This window comes from Salmo salar, chromosome 15 (assembly GCF_965601325.2).
Source record: "Salmo salar chromosome 15, fSalSal1, whole genome shotgun sequence".
Taxonomy (NCBI): Eukaryota; Metazoa; Chordata; class Actinopteri; order Salmoniformes; family Salmonidae; genus Salmo; species Salmo salar.
This window is the reverse complement of record NC_138305.1, coordinates 78,387,631-78,402,689: the sequence shown is the minus strand read 5'-3', so window position 1 is coordinate 78,402,689 and position 15,059 is coordinate 78,387,631. Positions and strand designations below refer to the sequence as shown.

The following is a 15,059-nucleotide window of genomic DNA, read 5'->3' as shown; positions in this document are numbered from 1 at the left end:
AAGATAATAAAATTACTTCTAAAGCTTTATTGTCCTTTAATTACTAAATGCTCTGTGGCAATTAATGGAACAAAAACACTACCCACTTTAATGCAAAATAAAATGTATTGTGGCTGGGGATAAAACAACAGTAAAGGTAAAAGCTGGATAATGTAATCTAGCTCACAATACTGCTGTTGACGAATAATGCAACAATTATTTACTGAGACATGTTCTTATAATACTATGCCTCATTGTCTCACACCAGTCTGTCTGTATAATAATTCTGTATCCTTTCAGTTATTCTTTAAACAAACTACAACTTATAAAGGCTTTATAGGGCATTTACAAATAATTTATAAACAAAGTCATAAAGGATGTTATTCATTTTTAATTTGGTGCTTTAATAAATGTGGCATTACCCCTTTAAGATGACATTTGGTTACATGAATGATTTAAAAAAGTAATGCAGCTCCAAATGCATTACTAAAGTGTATGTAGTATGCAGCATATACTTTAGATCTGCATAAAGGATGCAAAGCCTACTAAAAACATTGTAAATTTAATTAGCTATACTTTAATACATGTAATAATAAATATAATAACAAATATATGAGGTACAGTACTGAAGAATCCGCTGACGGAAATTATCATTTTCAAGGGAACCCTTTTCTTGATCATGCACAGCCGTGCACACTACTACATTTCCAGCTAATCAGAATCGAGAAAGGAGAGCGGTTGTCAAGGCAGCCCCCAATATCCCCTCCCCCTTTTCCCCTCCTTTCCCGTTTATCAGCAGAGGTCGCATGGCATATGGAGAACAGTCCAACCACTTCTCTGTCCTGGAACCAATGTATGAATATGCACCTCCGTGACAAAGCCTATGGAGTATGAGAACAGCGGGGGAAAAAGAAGCAACATTATTTGTGTCTTACGCTTTTTTTTTTTTACATAAACCAAGGGGGTATTTAATTTAATTAGTTCTGGAGTACGTAATAGTATAACCGATCTGGATATTTGCAGTTATTTTTGTTCTACGGTTTAGCGATAACTGTATTTGGCTCTCCAAAGTGGACGCATCTTGTAGTCTAGCGAAAAAAGGACTGTGCATCACTGGGACGCGAGTTGGTGCAGAAGTTCGACCGCGAACGGATGTGAGGGACGAGTGCACTGAGAACCTCAACCCCCTTTTCTTTCTCTCCTGGCTAAACAATAGAGTCAAAGTCAAAGACACTGAAACTGATTTCATGCCGTCAGTCTCACAGACCCTGACATGGACGTGAGATTTTATCCTACGCACCCGTCAAGTGTGGGTTCTGATCCAAGTTGTCTAAACTCGTTGGACTATTACCACGCGAACAAGGTAAATACAAAGTGCAGTCCTCCTCGTGCGGTAGTACCATGAGTTTGAAGTCTACACGTTTTCTCACCTGCCCCCGCTTCTTCAGCATGTCTGCAACATTTACGCAATGCACGTGTAGGCTATGGAATGTGGTGTTTAAGCTTAATTTGTTTCCTTCTACAAAAAGTATGTTTTGAGATGGTGTTCGTTCCCTAACAACCCACACCTCCACATAGCCTAAACCACGTTTTTCTCTAGTACATATCTTATTCAGTCAACATTTTCGGCATATAATATAACTATTCTAGTCTAGAACATATAGCTATTTTGCTTTAGGCTATGTTTAACACAATTTGGATACCTGCTACAATATATTTATATAGGCTTCATGATTGCTGTTAGAATCGGTCTAGGCTAACGTTACTTTTGATAAACTATCTCGCTGTTATCATAATGCATTGCTCTTGCAGATGAATGAATGCACTTTCACGTTACCCAACATTTATAACCAGAGTGCGAATTACATTCGGTGGTCTGTTTCTTTCTCTTTGGACCTCCTGTGTGAATGCGCTTGCGTGTACAATACAATGTTTATGGGCCTAATAGTAAAGACATGTCATTTAACGGTAAACATTTTTTTATTATCTTTTAATTTGGCATGAACACAGCCAGTCATGGTTTCGTCTTATTGTCAAACATATCACTTCAAAAAGTAGGATACCTGCGCATGTTCGTTCACTCCAAAATAATAATTCCATCCAAACAGTGGTGTGCACTCGCGTCGTTAAATGAATGGAAAGAGACATCTGTAACGAAACACCTAACTGTTATGACATTTGGCGATTGTCATTGGGTCTACCTTCTTGTAGCCTGAATTCATTGATGTGTCTTGTTGACAAAATGACTTTTTTTTGTAGAAAGAACAGTTGGGACACCTGAAAAGGGGCTGAAATACAGGACTGTCTTGGGATGATGAGTGCAGCCACATGGGGAAACATGTTTTTAACCATGACACAGAGGTGGGGTTGTTTCATTTGGAATAAGCTTTCCACTGTAGCAGTAGGCATACGATTTACATTTTAAACAAATAGGATAATGGTTAAATCACCATTATTTAGAGACCCCTCCAAAGTTTGACTTTCTTACATTTTGGCCAGTCTTCATTTTTGCAATCTTTTTTAGATTTAGTCTAGTCTTAGTAATTTTGACTTAAATACCATTAAGTCTTTGTGGCATTATGTCATTTGAACAATGATTTAGTCCAGTTATTGTCAAAATGACAAAAACAGTGGTCCATTTTAGTCAACTAAATGCCCTTTCATTTTAGTTAAATCACATTTGTGTTGCTTCATTAATCTATAATAAACATAAATCACTGACTTCCATGTGCACAAACATACATAGCCTTGTCCTACTGACATGTTTGTTGGCCTAACATCCTAGCGCATGATTCTCTTCCTAACAGCCAAATTGGCAGAAGAACACATTACTCTGCAGCAGATTTCTTTTTAAATCACACCGTTGACAGGGCTCCAGACTAACATTTTCCCCTGGTGGCACTGGTGCTACTAACTTTTTCAGTTGGTGCATGGCACCAGCCCATGATTTGGTCACACCAATTTTTTTCCTCCGTGTCACGCAAAATATTATTTTTTGCTTTAGACTGTGTAATAGACTACTGAGATGGTAGGCTATTCAATAAATAAGTTGTTTCATCTAACATGTCTAAGCAGGAATGCATGATTAAAGATGTTGATGTGCAACTTAATCCAGTGATTATCATGAATTGTGAGTTGACGATAGGGTATTGTTGTTATATTTTACTGTTAAAATAGGGCTCCAGAATTTTCAGAATTTTGTTCTTCAATAAATAATCTCTATTGCACTCTGCACTGCCCTCTGCCACCTGGACAAGACTAACACCTATCTGAGAATGCTGTTAATTGACTACAGCTCAGTGCGCAACACCATAGTGCCCTCCAAGCTCAACACTAAGCTCAGGGCTAGGACTAAACACCTCCCTCTGCAACTGGATCCTGAACTTCCTGAGGGGCCACCCCCAGGTGGTGAGGGTAGGCAACAACACATCCGCCACACTGACCCTCAACACGGGGGCCCCTCAGGGCTGCGTGCTTAATCCCCTCCTGTACTCCCTGTTCACCCACGACTGCGTGGCTGCGCACGATTCCAACACCATCATTAAGTTTGCTGACGACACAACCGTGGTAGGCCTGATCCCCGATGACGATGAGACAGCCTATAGGGAGGTCAGTGACCTGGCAGTGTGGTGTCAGGACAACAACCTCTACCTCAACATCAGCAAGACAATGGAGCTGATGGTGGACTACAGAAACGGAGGCCCGAGCCCGTCCCCAACAACATCGACAGGGCTGTAGTGGAGCGGGCCGAGAGCTTCAACTTCCACGGTGTCCACATCACTAAGGAATTAACATGGTCCACACACATCAACACAATCGTGAAAAAAGAGGCTGAAAATAATTGGCATGGGTCCTCAGATCCTCAAAAAGTTCTACAGCTGTACAATTGATAGCATCTTGACTAGGGCTGTTACGGTGACCGTATTACCGCCACACTGGTGGACACGAGTCATGACCGTAGTCTAATTCACGGTCACGGTAACTAGGCTTATCCAAGCTCTGATGCGGCTGATGGTCATTAGTAGCCTATCAAGCGTCCTACATTCGCTTTTTTGATCCAAGATGGCGTAGCAGTTCAGACGTCCTTTACCCTCCTCTTGTCGTGTCCCATGTATATATATATTTACATATTTTTTTCTTCGCATATCTTTTTACATTTTTTCTTCTAAAAACTCAACCTCAAAGCACTCTCCTGCAACCCGTCTCACCAATTTAAAAAATAAAGTATTATTTACCTCAAATCTGAAATCCACAACAGAAGCTAGCCATTTTCACTGGCTAACGTTGGAGTTCAGCTAGCCATGGTTAGCGGTCATCAGATATCCATTAGCTCGAAAAGCTATCGCCAGTCTTTGTACAGTGCGACTCAGACCAGAGCATACCGGTCCTATTCTCTCTCCTTTCCCCGGATTTCTACCGCATGCTCTGGACATTTACACCTGGATCTTGCCGCTAACTAGCTGCTACCTGAGTGACTATTGGCAACGTCGGTCCCGGAATTAACACACATTAATCCGGAGCTAGCCAGCTGAAGAGTTCCGTCAGCCACTCCTGGGCTATTCCTGAGCTAGCCAGCTGAAGTGTCTCCTGGGCTACAATCACCTATCCGGACCCGGTTTACTGCCGATGCGGAGCCCCATCTGGTCTTCACGACTGGACCACCAACGTTATCTGCCCGAGGGAGTTATCCAACTGGCCCCTCCATCGCGACGTAACCTGATCGCCCATTCTGCGGCCCGCTAATCGTTAGCTGTCTTATCGGCTGCGATCTGAATAGGTCTATCGGACACTTTTCTTGGGCCACTATAACTAACTATTTTGCCAACTTGGACTGGTCCCCCCTTCCACACGGAACCCCACTAATCCACAGATGGAAACGCACGAGGTGGCTAAAAACAGACCTCCCTCCATCTTCCACCAGCTTGCTACCTATGGCCCGGCTAGCTGTCTGAATCTCACTGGACCCTTTGATCACTCGGCTAAGCATGCCTCTCCTTAATGTCAATATGCCTTGTCCATTGCTGTTCTGGTTAGTGTTTATTGGCTTATTTCACTGTAGAGCCTCTAGCCCTGCTCATTATACCTTATCCAACCTCTCAGTTCCTCCACCCACACATGCTATGACATCTTCTGGTTTCAATGATGTTTCTAGAGACAATATCTCTCTCATCATCACTAAATGCCTAGGTTTACCTCCTCTGTATTCACATCCCACCATACCTTTGTCTGTACATTATACCTTGAAGCTATTTTATCGCCCCCAGAAACATGCTCCTTTTTCTCTCTATTCTGGACGTCACAGACGACCAATTCTTATAGCTTTTAGTCGTACCCTCATACTCATTCTTCTCTGCTCCACTCCTACTCCCCAGGCGCTCTCTTTTGATGACTTCTGTAACCGTAATAGCCTTGGTTTCATGCATGTTAACATTAGAAGCCTCCTCCCTAAGTTTGCTTTATTCACTGCTTTAGCACACTCTGCCAACCCGGATGTCCTAGCTGTGTCTGAATCTTGGCTTAGGAAGTCCACCAAAAACTCTGAAATCTTCATCCCTAACTACAACGTTTTCAGACAAGATAGAACGACCAAAGGGGGCGGTGTTGCAATCTACTGCAGACATAGCCTGCAGAGTTCTGTCCTGCTATCCATGTCTGTACCCAAACAATTTGAACTTCTACTTTTAAAAATCCACCTCTCTAAAAACAAGTCTCTCACCGTTGCCGCCTGCTATAGACCACCCTAATAAGAACACCTCCTCCCAGCCGCCCACTGCAATGAGGATAGGAAACTCTGTCACTACCGATAAGCCCACTATAATTGAGAATTTCAATAAGCATTTTTCTACAGCTGGCCATGCTTTCCACCTAACTACACCTACTGCATTCAACAGCACTGCACCCCCCACAGCTACTCGCCCAAGCCTCCCCCATTTCTCCTTCTCCCAAATCCATTCAGCTAATGTTCTGAAAGAGCTGCAAAATCTGGACCCCTACAAATCAGCTGGGCTTGACAATCTGGACCCTTTCTTTTTAAAATTATCTGCCGAAATTATTGCAACCCCTATTACTAGCCTGTTCAACCTCTCTTTCGTGTCGTCTGAGATTCCCATAGATTGGAAAGCAGCTGCTGTCATCCCCCTCTTCAAAGGAGGTGACACTCTTGACCCAAATTGCTACAGACCTATATCCATCCTACCCTGCCTTTCTAAGGTCTTCAAAAGCCAAGTCAACAAACAGATTACCGACCATTTCGAATCCCACCGCACCCTCTCCGCTATGCAATCTGGTTTCAGAGCTGGTCATGGGTGCACCTCAGCCACGCTCAAGGTCCTAAACGACATCGTAACCGCCATTGATAAGAAACAATACTGTGCTGCCATATTCATTGACCTGGCCAAAGCTTTTGACTCTGTTAATCACCACATCCTCATCGGCAGACTCAGTAGCCTTGGTTTCTCAAACGATTGCGTCGCCTGGTTCACCAACTACTTCTCTGATAGAGTTCAATGTGTCAAATCGGAGGGCCTGCTGTCCGGACCTCTGGCAGTCTCTATGGGGGTACCACAAGGTTCAATTCTTGGGCCAACTCTTTTCTCTGTATACATCAATGATGTCGCTCTTGCTGCTGGTGAATCTCTGATCCACCTCTACGCAGACGACACCATTCTGTATACTTCTGGCCCTTCTTTGGACACTGTGTTAACCACCCTCCAGACGAGCTTCAATGCCATACAACTCTCCTTCCGTGGTCTCCAACTGCTCCTAAACAAGTAAAACTAAATGCATGCTCTTCAACCGATCGCTGCCTGCACCTGCCCGCCTGTCCAGCATCACTTCTCTGGACGGTTCTGACTTAGAATTTGTGGACAACTACAAATACCTACGTGTCTGGTTAGACTGTAAACTCTCCTTCCAGACTCACATCAATCATCTCCAATCCAAAGTTAAATCTAGAATTGGCTTCCTATTTCGCAACAAAGCATCCTTCACTCATGCTGCCAAACTTACCCTCGTAAAACTGACCATCCTACCAATCCTCGACTTCGGCGATGTCATTTACAAAATAGCCTCCAATACCCTACTCAACAAGCTGGATACAGTCTATCACAGTGCCATCCGTTTTGTCACCAAAGCCCCATATACTACCCAGCACTGCGACCTGTACGCTCTCGTTGGCTGGCCTTCGCTTCATAATCGTCGCCAAATACATTGGCTCCAGGTCATCTACAAGACCCTGCTAGGTAAAGTCCCCCCTTATCTCCGCTCACTGGTCACCATAGCAGCACCCACCTGTAGCACGTGCTCCAGCAGGTATATCTCTCTGGTCACCCCTAAAGCCAACTCCTCCTTTGGTCGTCTCTCCTTCCAGTTCTCTGCTGCCAGTGACTGGAACGAACTACAAAAATCTCTGAAACTGGAAACACTTATCTCCCTCACTAGCTTTAAGCACCAGCTATCAGAGCAGCTCCTAGATCACTACACCTGTACATAGCCCATCTATAATTTAGCCCGAACTACTACCTCTTCCCCTACTTTATTTATTTATTTTATTTATTTTGCTCCTTTGCACCATATTATTTATATTTTAACTTTGAACTTTCTTCAAATAACAAATCTACCATTCCAGTGTTTTACTTGCTATACTTTATTTACTCTGCCACCATGGCCTTTTTTGCCTTCACCTCCCTTATCTCACATCATTTGCTCACATTGTATATAGTCTTATTTTTTTCTACTGTATCATTGATCGTATGTTGCTTTACTCCATGTGTAACTCTGTGTTTTTGTATGTTGTCGAACTGCTTTGCTTTATCTTGGCCAGGTCGCAATTGTAAATGAGAACTTGTTCTCAACTTGCCTACCTGGTTAAATAAAGGTGAAATAAATAAAAAATTGTGAATGAGAGACTGATGAATTGTGTGCAGCCTGCAAAAGAAACAAATCAGAGCTCATGCCTTTCATGCAACACTTTTTTCAAATCATCATTAGTGTCGCATCCTGCAGCCTTAGAATCTATTAAAATCAGAACATAACCCAACGTTTGTATCACAATTAAAGTTGCATAAATACTAAGAATATAGGAGGACCTGTTTCTTCCGCTCAACACAGAATAGCCGCATGTGCACATCCTTTCTATTTTATTCAGCTAAATTCAATTGTATTCTTCATACTCTAAAATAATAAAATAATGCCACGTAATTCTAAGCAAATCTTGTCTGCTAAATTAACTAGTGTAGCCCACAGCCATATGGCACAGCCATATCAGGGCCTAAAATAAGGACAACTCAGAGTCTGCATCAGTGGCTTGTAGGCTATGCATGGAAGCTAGGAGATTAACGGTCAATTACTGTGAGACCGGCAGTTATTTGCTTGACAATCACCGGCTGACAAAATGTCATGACCGCCACAGCCCTAATCTTGAATGGCTGCATCACCGCTTGGTATGGCAACTGGTTGGCATCCGACCGCAAGGCGCTACAGATGGGAGTGCGTATGGCCCAGTGCATCACTGGGGCCAAGCTCCCTGCCATCCAGGATCTCTGTACCAGGCGGTGTCAGAGGAAGGCCCAAAAAACTCCAGCCACCCAAGTCATAGACTGTTATCTCTGCTACCGCACAGCAAGTGGTACAGATGCACCAAGTCTGGAACCAACAGGACCCTGAACAGCTTCTACCTCCAAGCCATAAGACTGCTAAGTAGGCAGTTAAATAGTTAACCAAATAGCTACCTGGACTATCTGCATTGACCCTTTTTGCAAAACAATTTTATTTTAGATGAATTTGCCTACATCTTTATATGCACTAATATCATAGAAACATTTCTTTTGGGGCTAATTCACCACATGAGGAAGTGAAAACTCAAAACGCATTAGCTATATCGCTGACACTACACATAATAGCCACTGCTAGTAGTCATGTATCAATGTCCTAAAAAAACTTTGCCGTTGTAGACTGCTACCTGACAGTATGTGCACTCACAATGGCCAATGCGCAATTGCGTCATTTTGTGGGCTTTGTATCTTAAAGCCATATCAAATATCTTCATTGTAAAATAGTTGCTATTGAGCTCAATATTAAGAGATGAACAATACAATTATTAAAGTAGTTTCTTCCAAAGCTATGTATTTCCCACAATTGGATTTTGAAATGTTATACAACAGATGCCTTTTTTCCCTCTCCCAGAGTGCACATCAAGTGGCTCGCTCATCACAGAAGCAGGCCCCAGAGAAACAGGCAAAGGGGCTACAGGAAGCACTTTCATTACAGGAATCATGAGGATAATGCAGTTTATTGTTTGACTAAATCATGCTTTTAGCAGCAAAATAATAAGAAGTTTTGAAACTTTTGAGTGAGGTGACCATGTAATGAATGTTCAGCTCGCGCTGATGCGACCAATTAAAAATGTAACTTACACAGCCAAGTCAAAGGGTCGCAAAATGCGACTAAATGGTCGCAGTCTGGAACCCTGTCCCTTGACATACTGTAGCTATGTTGTAATCAAAGTTCTGTCATAAGTAGTGGTTACAGCAAGCTAACTAGCTAGCATTATCAATCTGTTATTACCTGAGCGTATATATTGGAATGATGTGCTTTCAGATGTCTTTTGAGGTTGGTAGTATTTTTCCCTGTCAACTTGTGGGTACAAACGCTGTCTTCTCCCGTGGAAATCATTGCATTCGGTCTTGTTTGAATCGACCTGATACATAAAGTGACTCCAAATGTCGCTCTTTTTTCTACCAGGAGCTTGTACCACCGGGAGAGTAGCCATGCCTTACTCACATGATTGATTTGTTGCTGCCAGATTGGAGAACGGTTGCCTGGCAGAGAGGTGACTTGTGAATGACATGGGCATGGTATATATTTTCCACTGCATTGCAACAATTTAATGAGAAAGCCTTACAATTCTCCTAATGTCATGCATGCATTTGATTAGACCAAACAAATAACACTGAAAAGCTCTCAATGTCTCCAAAAACTCTTGTCAAATCCACTTACTAGTAAGATTTTAGTCACAGAGAACATTTAGTCTCGTCTCGTTTCCGTCAACAGAAATTATAAAAACGTTTTGTTTAGTTATAGCATTTTTCTGGGTCTATTCAGTTAGTTATCGTCTCGTTCATTTAGGGGGGCTCATGTCTCATTCAGGGGGTCTGAGACCCTCTCTGGGCCGCTGTAATCCATACCTTCTTGGATCATTTTCAATCACTTTGTACGGTAGGTAGGCTACTACTCTCGTTCTGAGAGGCTATCCCGTCAGATGAATTAGCATGTTGGATCGAAATAGGCCATGGGCTATTTGTCTATATTGCCCGTATCTTTGATGAGTCCCAATCATGATGTCTCACTATGAGATGAATAGTAAAATGGTTTTAGAGACGCATCTTTTTACACACCACTGCTTCAGTTCTCGAACTGACCTCTGACACTTCATCTCCATCTTTGGAGGCTGTATGGTTGACCTAGCCAACTATAGCTAGGCTACTCATGATGTATTGGTTGACCTAGCCAACTATAGCTAGGCTACTCATGATGTATTGATTGTCCTAGCCAAGTATAGCTAGGCTACTCATGATGTATTGGTTGACCTAGCCAACTATAGCTAGGCTACTCATGATGTATTGGTTGACCTAGCCAAGTATAGCTAGGCTACTCATGATGTATTGGTTGACCTAGCCAAGTATAGCTAGGCTACTCATGATGTATTGGTTGACCTAGCCAACTATAGCTAGGCTACTCATGATGTATTGGTTGACCTAGCCAAGTATAGCTAGGCTACTCATGATGTATTGGTTGACCTAGCCAACTATAGCTAGGCTACTCATGATGTATGGTTGACCTAGCCAACTATAGCTAGGCTACTCATGATGTATGGTTGACCTAGCCAGCAATAGCTAGGCTACTCATGATGTATTGGTTGACCTAGCCAACTACAGCTAGGCTACTCATGATGTATTGGTTGACCTAGCCAAGTATAGCTAGGCTACTCATGATGTATTGGTTGACCTAGCCAAGTATAGCTAGGCTACTCATGATGTATTGGTTGACCTAGCCAACTATAGCTAGGCTACTCATGATGTATTGGTTGACCTAGCCCACTATAGCTAGGCTACTCATGATGTATGGTTGACCTAGCCAACTATTGCTAAGCTACTCATGATGTATTGGTTGTTAGTTTTTTGCGTTTGATGTGCTTGAGATTATGAGCGCTATAGAAATGTAATCAATTATTATTATACCAAATATAGTTTATTCAAGCAAAAAGCTCTAACAAAGGCCAAGAGGCCGACACGTAAGCTTCAATAAAAAAGTGATGTTAGCAAGAGCACTGTGCAGGTTTCTTTTTTCTTTTAACGTATTTAATTGTTATGCACTTGCAACAAGATGTGCGAGTGCATTTTTGAATGTTGAAATGTTGAAATGGAACACAACAACAGTAGATGTACCGGTATCAAATAAAGGATTTAATTACACACAAGAAACACTTTTCAATGAGAAAACAGAAATCCACTTTGGGTTTTAAAAAAGGACCACTTCCAGTGTGCGGCTGTGACCTCCCCTCCCTCCGTGCTGACTCCGGTGGGGGGAGCTTCCAACTCCTGAAAAATATGCAAAAGAATAGCTCTCTGTCATCAAACATACTACATGTAAAGGCCTGTAAAAGGTATTATGCCAATTACAGTACATTTCTCTGGAATACACTTGCATCTTTCTAACACATAATACTGAGTGTACAAAACATTAGGAACACCTGCTCTTTCTATGGCATAGACTGACCAGGTCAATGCTATAATCCCTTATTGATGTCACTTGTTAAATCCACTTCAATTATTGTAGATGAAGGGGAGAAGACAGGTTAAAGAAGGATTTTTAGGCCTTGAGACAATTGAGATGTGAAATGTGTATGTGTGCCATTCAGAGGGTGAATGTGAAAGACAAAAGATTTAAATGCCATTGAACGGGGTATGGTAGTAGGTGCCAGGCGCACTGGTTTGACTGTGTCAAGAACTGCAAAGCTGCTGAGTTTTTCACACTCAACAGTTTCCCGTGTGTGTCAAGAATGGTCCACCACCCAAATGACATCCAGCCAACTTGACACATCTGTGGGAAGCATTAGCGTCAACATGGGCCAGCATCCCTGTGGAACACTTTCGACTGAGGTTCTCCCACTTATTTTTCACCCATGCAGGTGTCAGCTGCCCCTCCAGCTCACACTCCTTCACATATATCCTTAACAGTCATAAGATGAAGTACAACATTAACCAAAACATAGCTAGACTGCCACATCATTTGTCAAATTGGAAGGTGAAACAGTAACGAAAGCATTTTACCATTACTTTCACCATAACAGCTTATGTGCAATGAAACAACACAGATAAACTAGTGACAAATCAGGAGAACTAGGAGATTAGAGAAGTGTTGGGACTAGCTAGCTCTTGATCATGACTCTCGGCTCCATTACATTACACATAAGAGTCATTGGACGAAGGCGTCTTCTGTAGGGTGGAGTTTTGCTAAGATTTCCACATCGCTTGTGGTAGCGCTTGTTTACGGAAAACAGATGGAAGATGAGGCGGCCACATGTGCTAATTAGCTATCTAGCATGCTCCGAACACCTGTGTGTAAGGGTAACTCAGGAAGTGTAGTGGAAGTGTAGTTTCGTTGGACGGAGACACCCATAGCTGTATGGATCTGTTCAAAACTGCAACAGTAAGTGTATCTTCTTTCTCGCTGATGAAAGATAAAGGCCATATGTTTCAAAAGCCAGATAGCAAACAATGAATATTGACGTTTTTTAAACGTTAAAACTCAGAGTCGGGATTGTAGTTCACATGAGGCAGTCGTGGGCAAAGCTAATGGCTGTGAACTTTAGGGAGAAGGCCGAATGCTACCTAGAGTTTTCGAGCTATGACCAGCACCACTGTGGAAAATATGAATGCAGGCTGCCGCGTTATTAACGTTAGCTATAACATAGCTAGTGGCAATGCATAATGCAGTAGCAAGAGGACTAACTATGTCCACATGACTTACTCAAACCCTTTTTTTGTGGCATTTCTCCTGCTGTTTTCACTACTGAATTAAATGCCTGGTATTGTCATCAGACCTTGTAACAGTTTGAACACAAGCCCTGGTTGTCACGCCCTGACCATAGAGAGCCCATGGTTCTCTATGGTGTAGTAGGCGTGACTAGGGGGTGTTCTAGTTCAGTATTTCTATGTTGATGTTTTGTATTGTTTGTTTGTGGTGGTTCTTGTTACACCACGTTGTGTTGCTTGTTTATTGTTTTGGTTGAAGAAGTTTCACTTGAAGAAGTTTCACTTTAAATAAATATGTGGAACTCAAGAAACGCTGCGCCTTGGTCCGTCTCTTATCAGCACCGTGACACTGGTATTTACAACAAGTAGCTCGCTAACTCGGTTAATATCAAATATGAAGCTATCGCTAAACAACAAGCAAGTAACCCTATAGCTAACATTACTGTTCAAACAGTTATAACTTTTATTCCTACTAAAGCACGTAGCCAGCTAAATGCACGGCAGGCAGCAGGCTGCAGATCTGTTTTCAATGATCTAACGTTAGGATGAAATAGTTCGCTATTCGCCATCCTCCAAGTTGTTTTGTTGTTTACGTGAAGCTATCTATCAAAACGCACAGCCCTCCCTTTTCCAATGTATTGTGGCTGTGAAATTCCTGAAAAGTGTGCAGCGAATTCTACTAGATGAAAAACCGAAATTAGTATAATATCCTGGCATCTAAAGCATAGTCGATTTTCAAAGATGCACATACTTCTATTTTCACATACTGAGAATGTGTCATGCACAATTGCGTTGTTTCCCACTATAAATTGATTTCTGTAGTGCATCCCCATATCTAATTGATCAGCTGTTGTCAAAGCCAAAGTGAGTGTGACATCCGGGCATTTAAAGTATACTTGATGTTTGAAATGTCTATTAAACATAATTTTTTCCCGCATACTCCAGTGGCCTACTATTTAGGATGCAATTATGGGTATTAGGACACGGCCAGTATCTCAGGAAAAAAATAACGCATCAAGCTGGCTATAATAGGCTACATTGGAATGCTCCAAAATATGTCTTCGGTCCCATGAATCTCAGGTATTTATTTGAAATGTTTAAAGGTGGCCTATGCTTCTGGTTGAGAGGTCCCTCACAAGGCGAGATTACAATCATCCCACATGTAACATTAACTGCCTTCACTGGCATTACAAATGAGACAGAGACCATTGGGACCGTCTGATCTCATGTTAACAAGGGGCTCCGGGTCAGTTTCTGATCCTCAAACCGTCGTCAAACTGGCTGTCTCATTTAGAGTTGCATCAACCTCTCTAATGTAGGCCATATCTATATCTGATCTATCAGTAGCTAATCGTTTTAGGTGGGCTCTGCTGCCGAGATCCTCAGGGATTTTGACACATACCCTTTCAGAGATGGAAAGGAGGCAAAAGAGTCTCATGATTGCTCATTTCCATGACAAGATAATATGCCATTAGCAGACACTTTTATTTAAAGCGACTTCCAACAGTGCGTGTATAAATGTTCATATGGGTGGCCCCAGCGGGAGTCAAACCCATTGTCTCGACATTGTAAACGCCATGCTCTACCAACTGAGCCACACAGGTGCTGTTTTAGGTTTTTGTTGCACACTTCCAATTAGACATTGTGATCCCTGGTTAAACCTATGATGTATTTTGGGAGGAGAGATGAGAATATGTTTGGCTTAACGGTGAGGTGATTTGACAAAAAAAAGGTCCCGGGAAGATTTGCTGGCTGCAGTATGCCCCTTGAATATCCATCCTCAAGCCGAATCACATCTCTGAAAACATGGGAGAATAAACAATTCTTGTTTCTTACTATCCCTCTGAAAAGCAATTTGCAGCCTGAGGAAACGTTTTTCTTTTCATAGGTCTTGAATTAACAAGTCTCACGTGTCTCACCCAAGCTTGATTGGAAAACACGATAAAACATTTTCTGGTATAGATTAAAAGGTATGTTTCTTTGCCAGCTTTTTTTCAGAGCAAATTTACTACTTACTTTCAAATCCACATAGGTTACAAACCTTGT

At 42.2% G+C, this 15,059-nt stretch overlaps 1 protein-coding gene across 2 annotated transcripts in view; it reads left to right on the top strand.

Annotated features, from left to right (window-relative positions):
• The first annotated feature begins 761 nt into the window (after positions 1–761).
• LOC100380856 (TOX high mobility group box family member 2) overlaps positions 762–15,059 on the top strand; it is a 138,669-nt gene continuing 124,371 nt past the window's right edge. For both annotated transcript variants that reach the window (XM_014146043.3, XM_014146042.3), the window contains exon 1: positions 762–1,342. In XM_014146043.3, the coding sequence (XP_014001518.1) occupies positions 1,253–1,342 (90 nt within the window). In that variant the 5' untranslated portion in view covers positions 762–1,252. The remainder of the gene's footprint in view (positions 1,343–15,059) is intronic.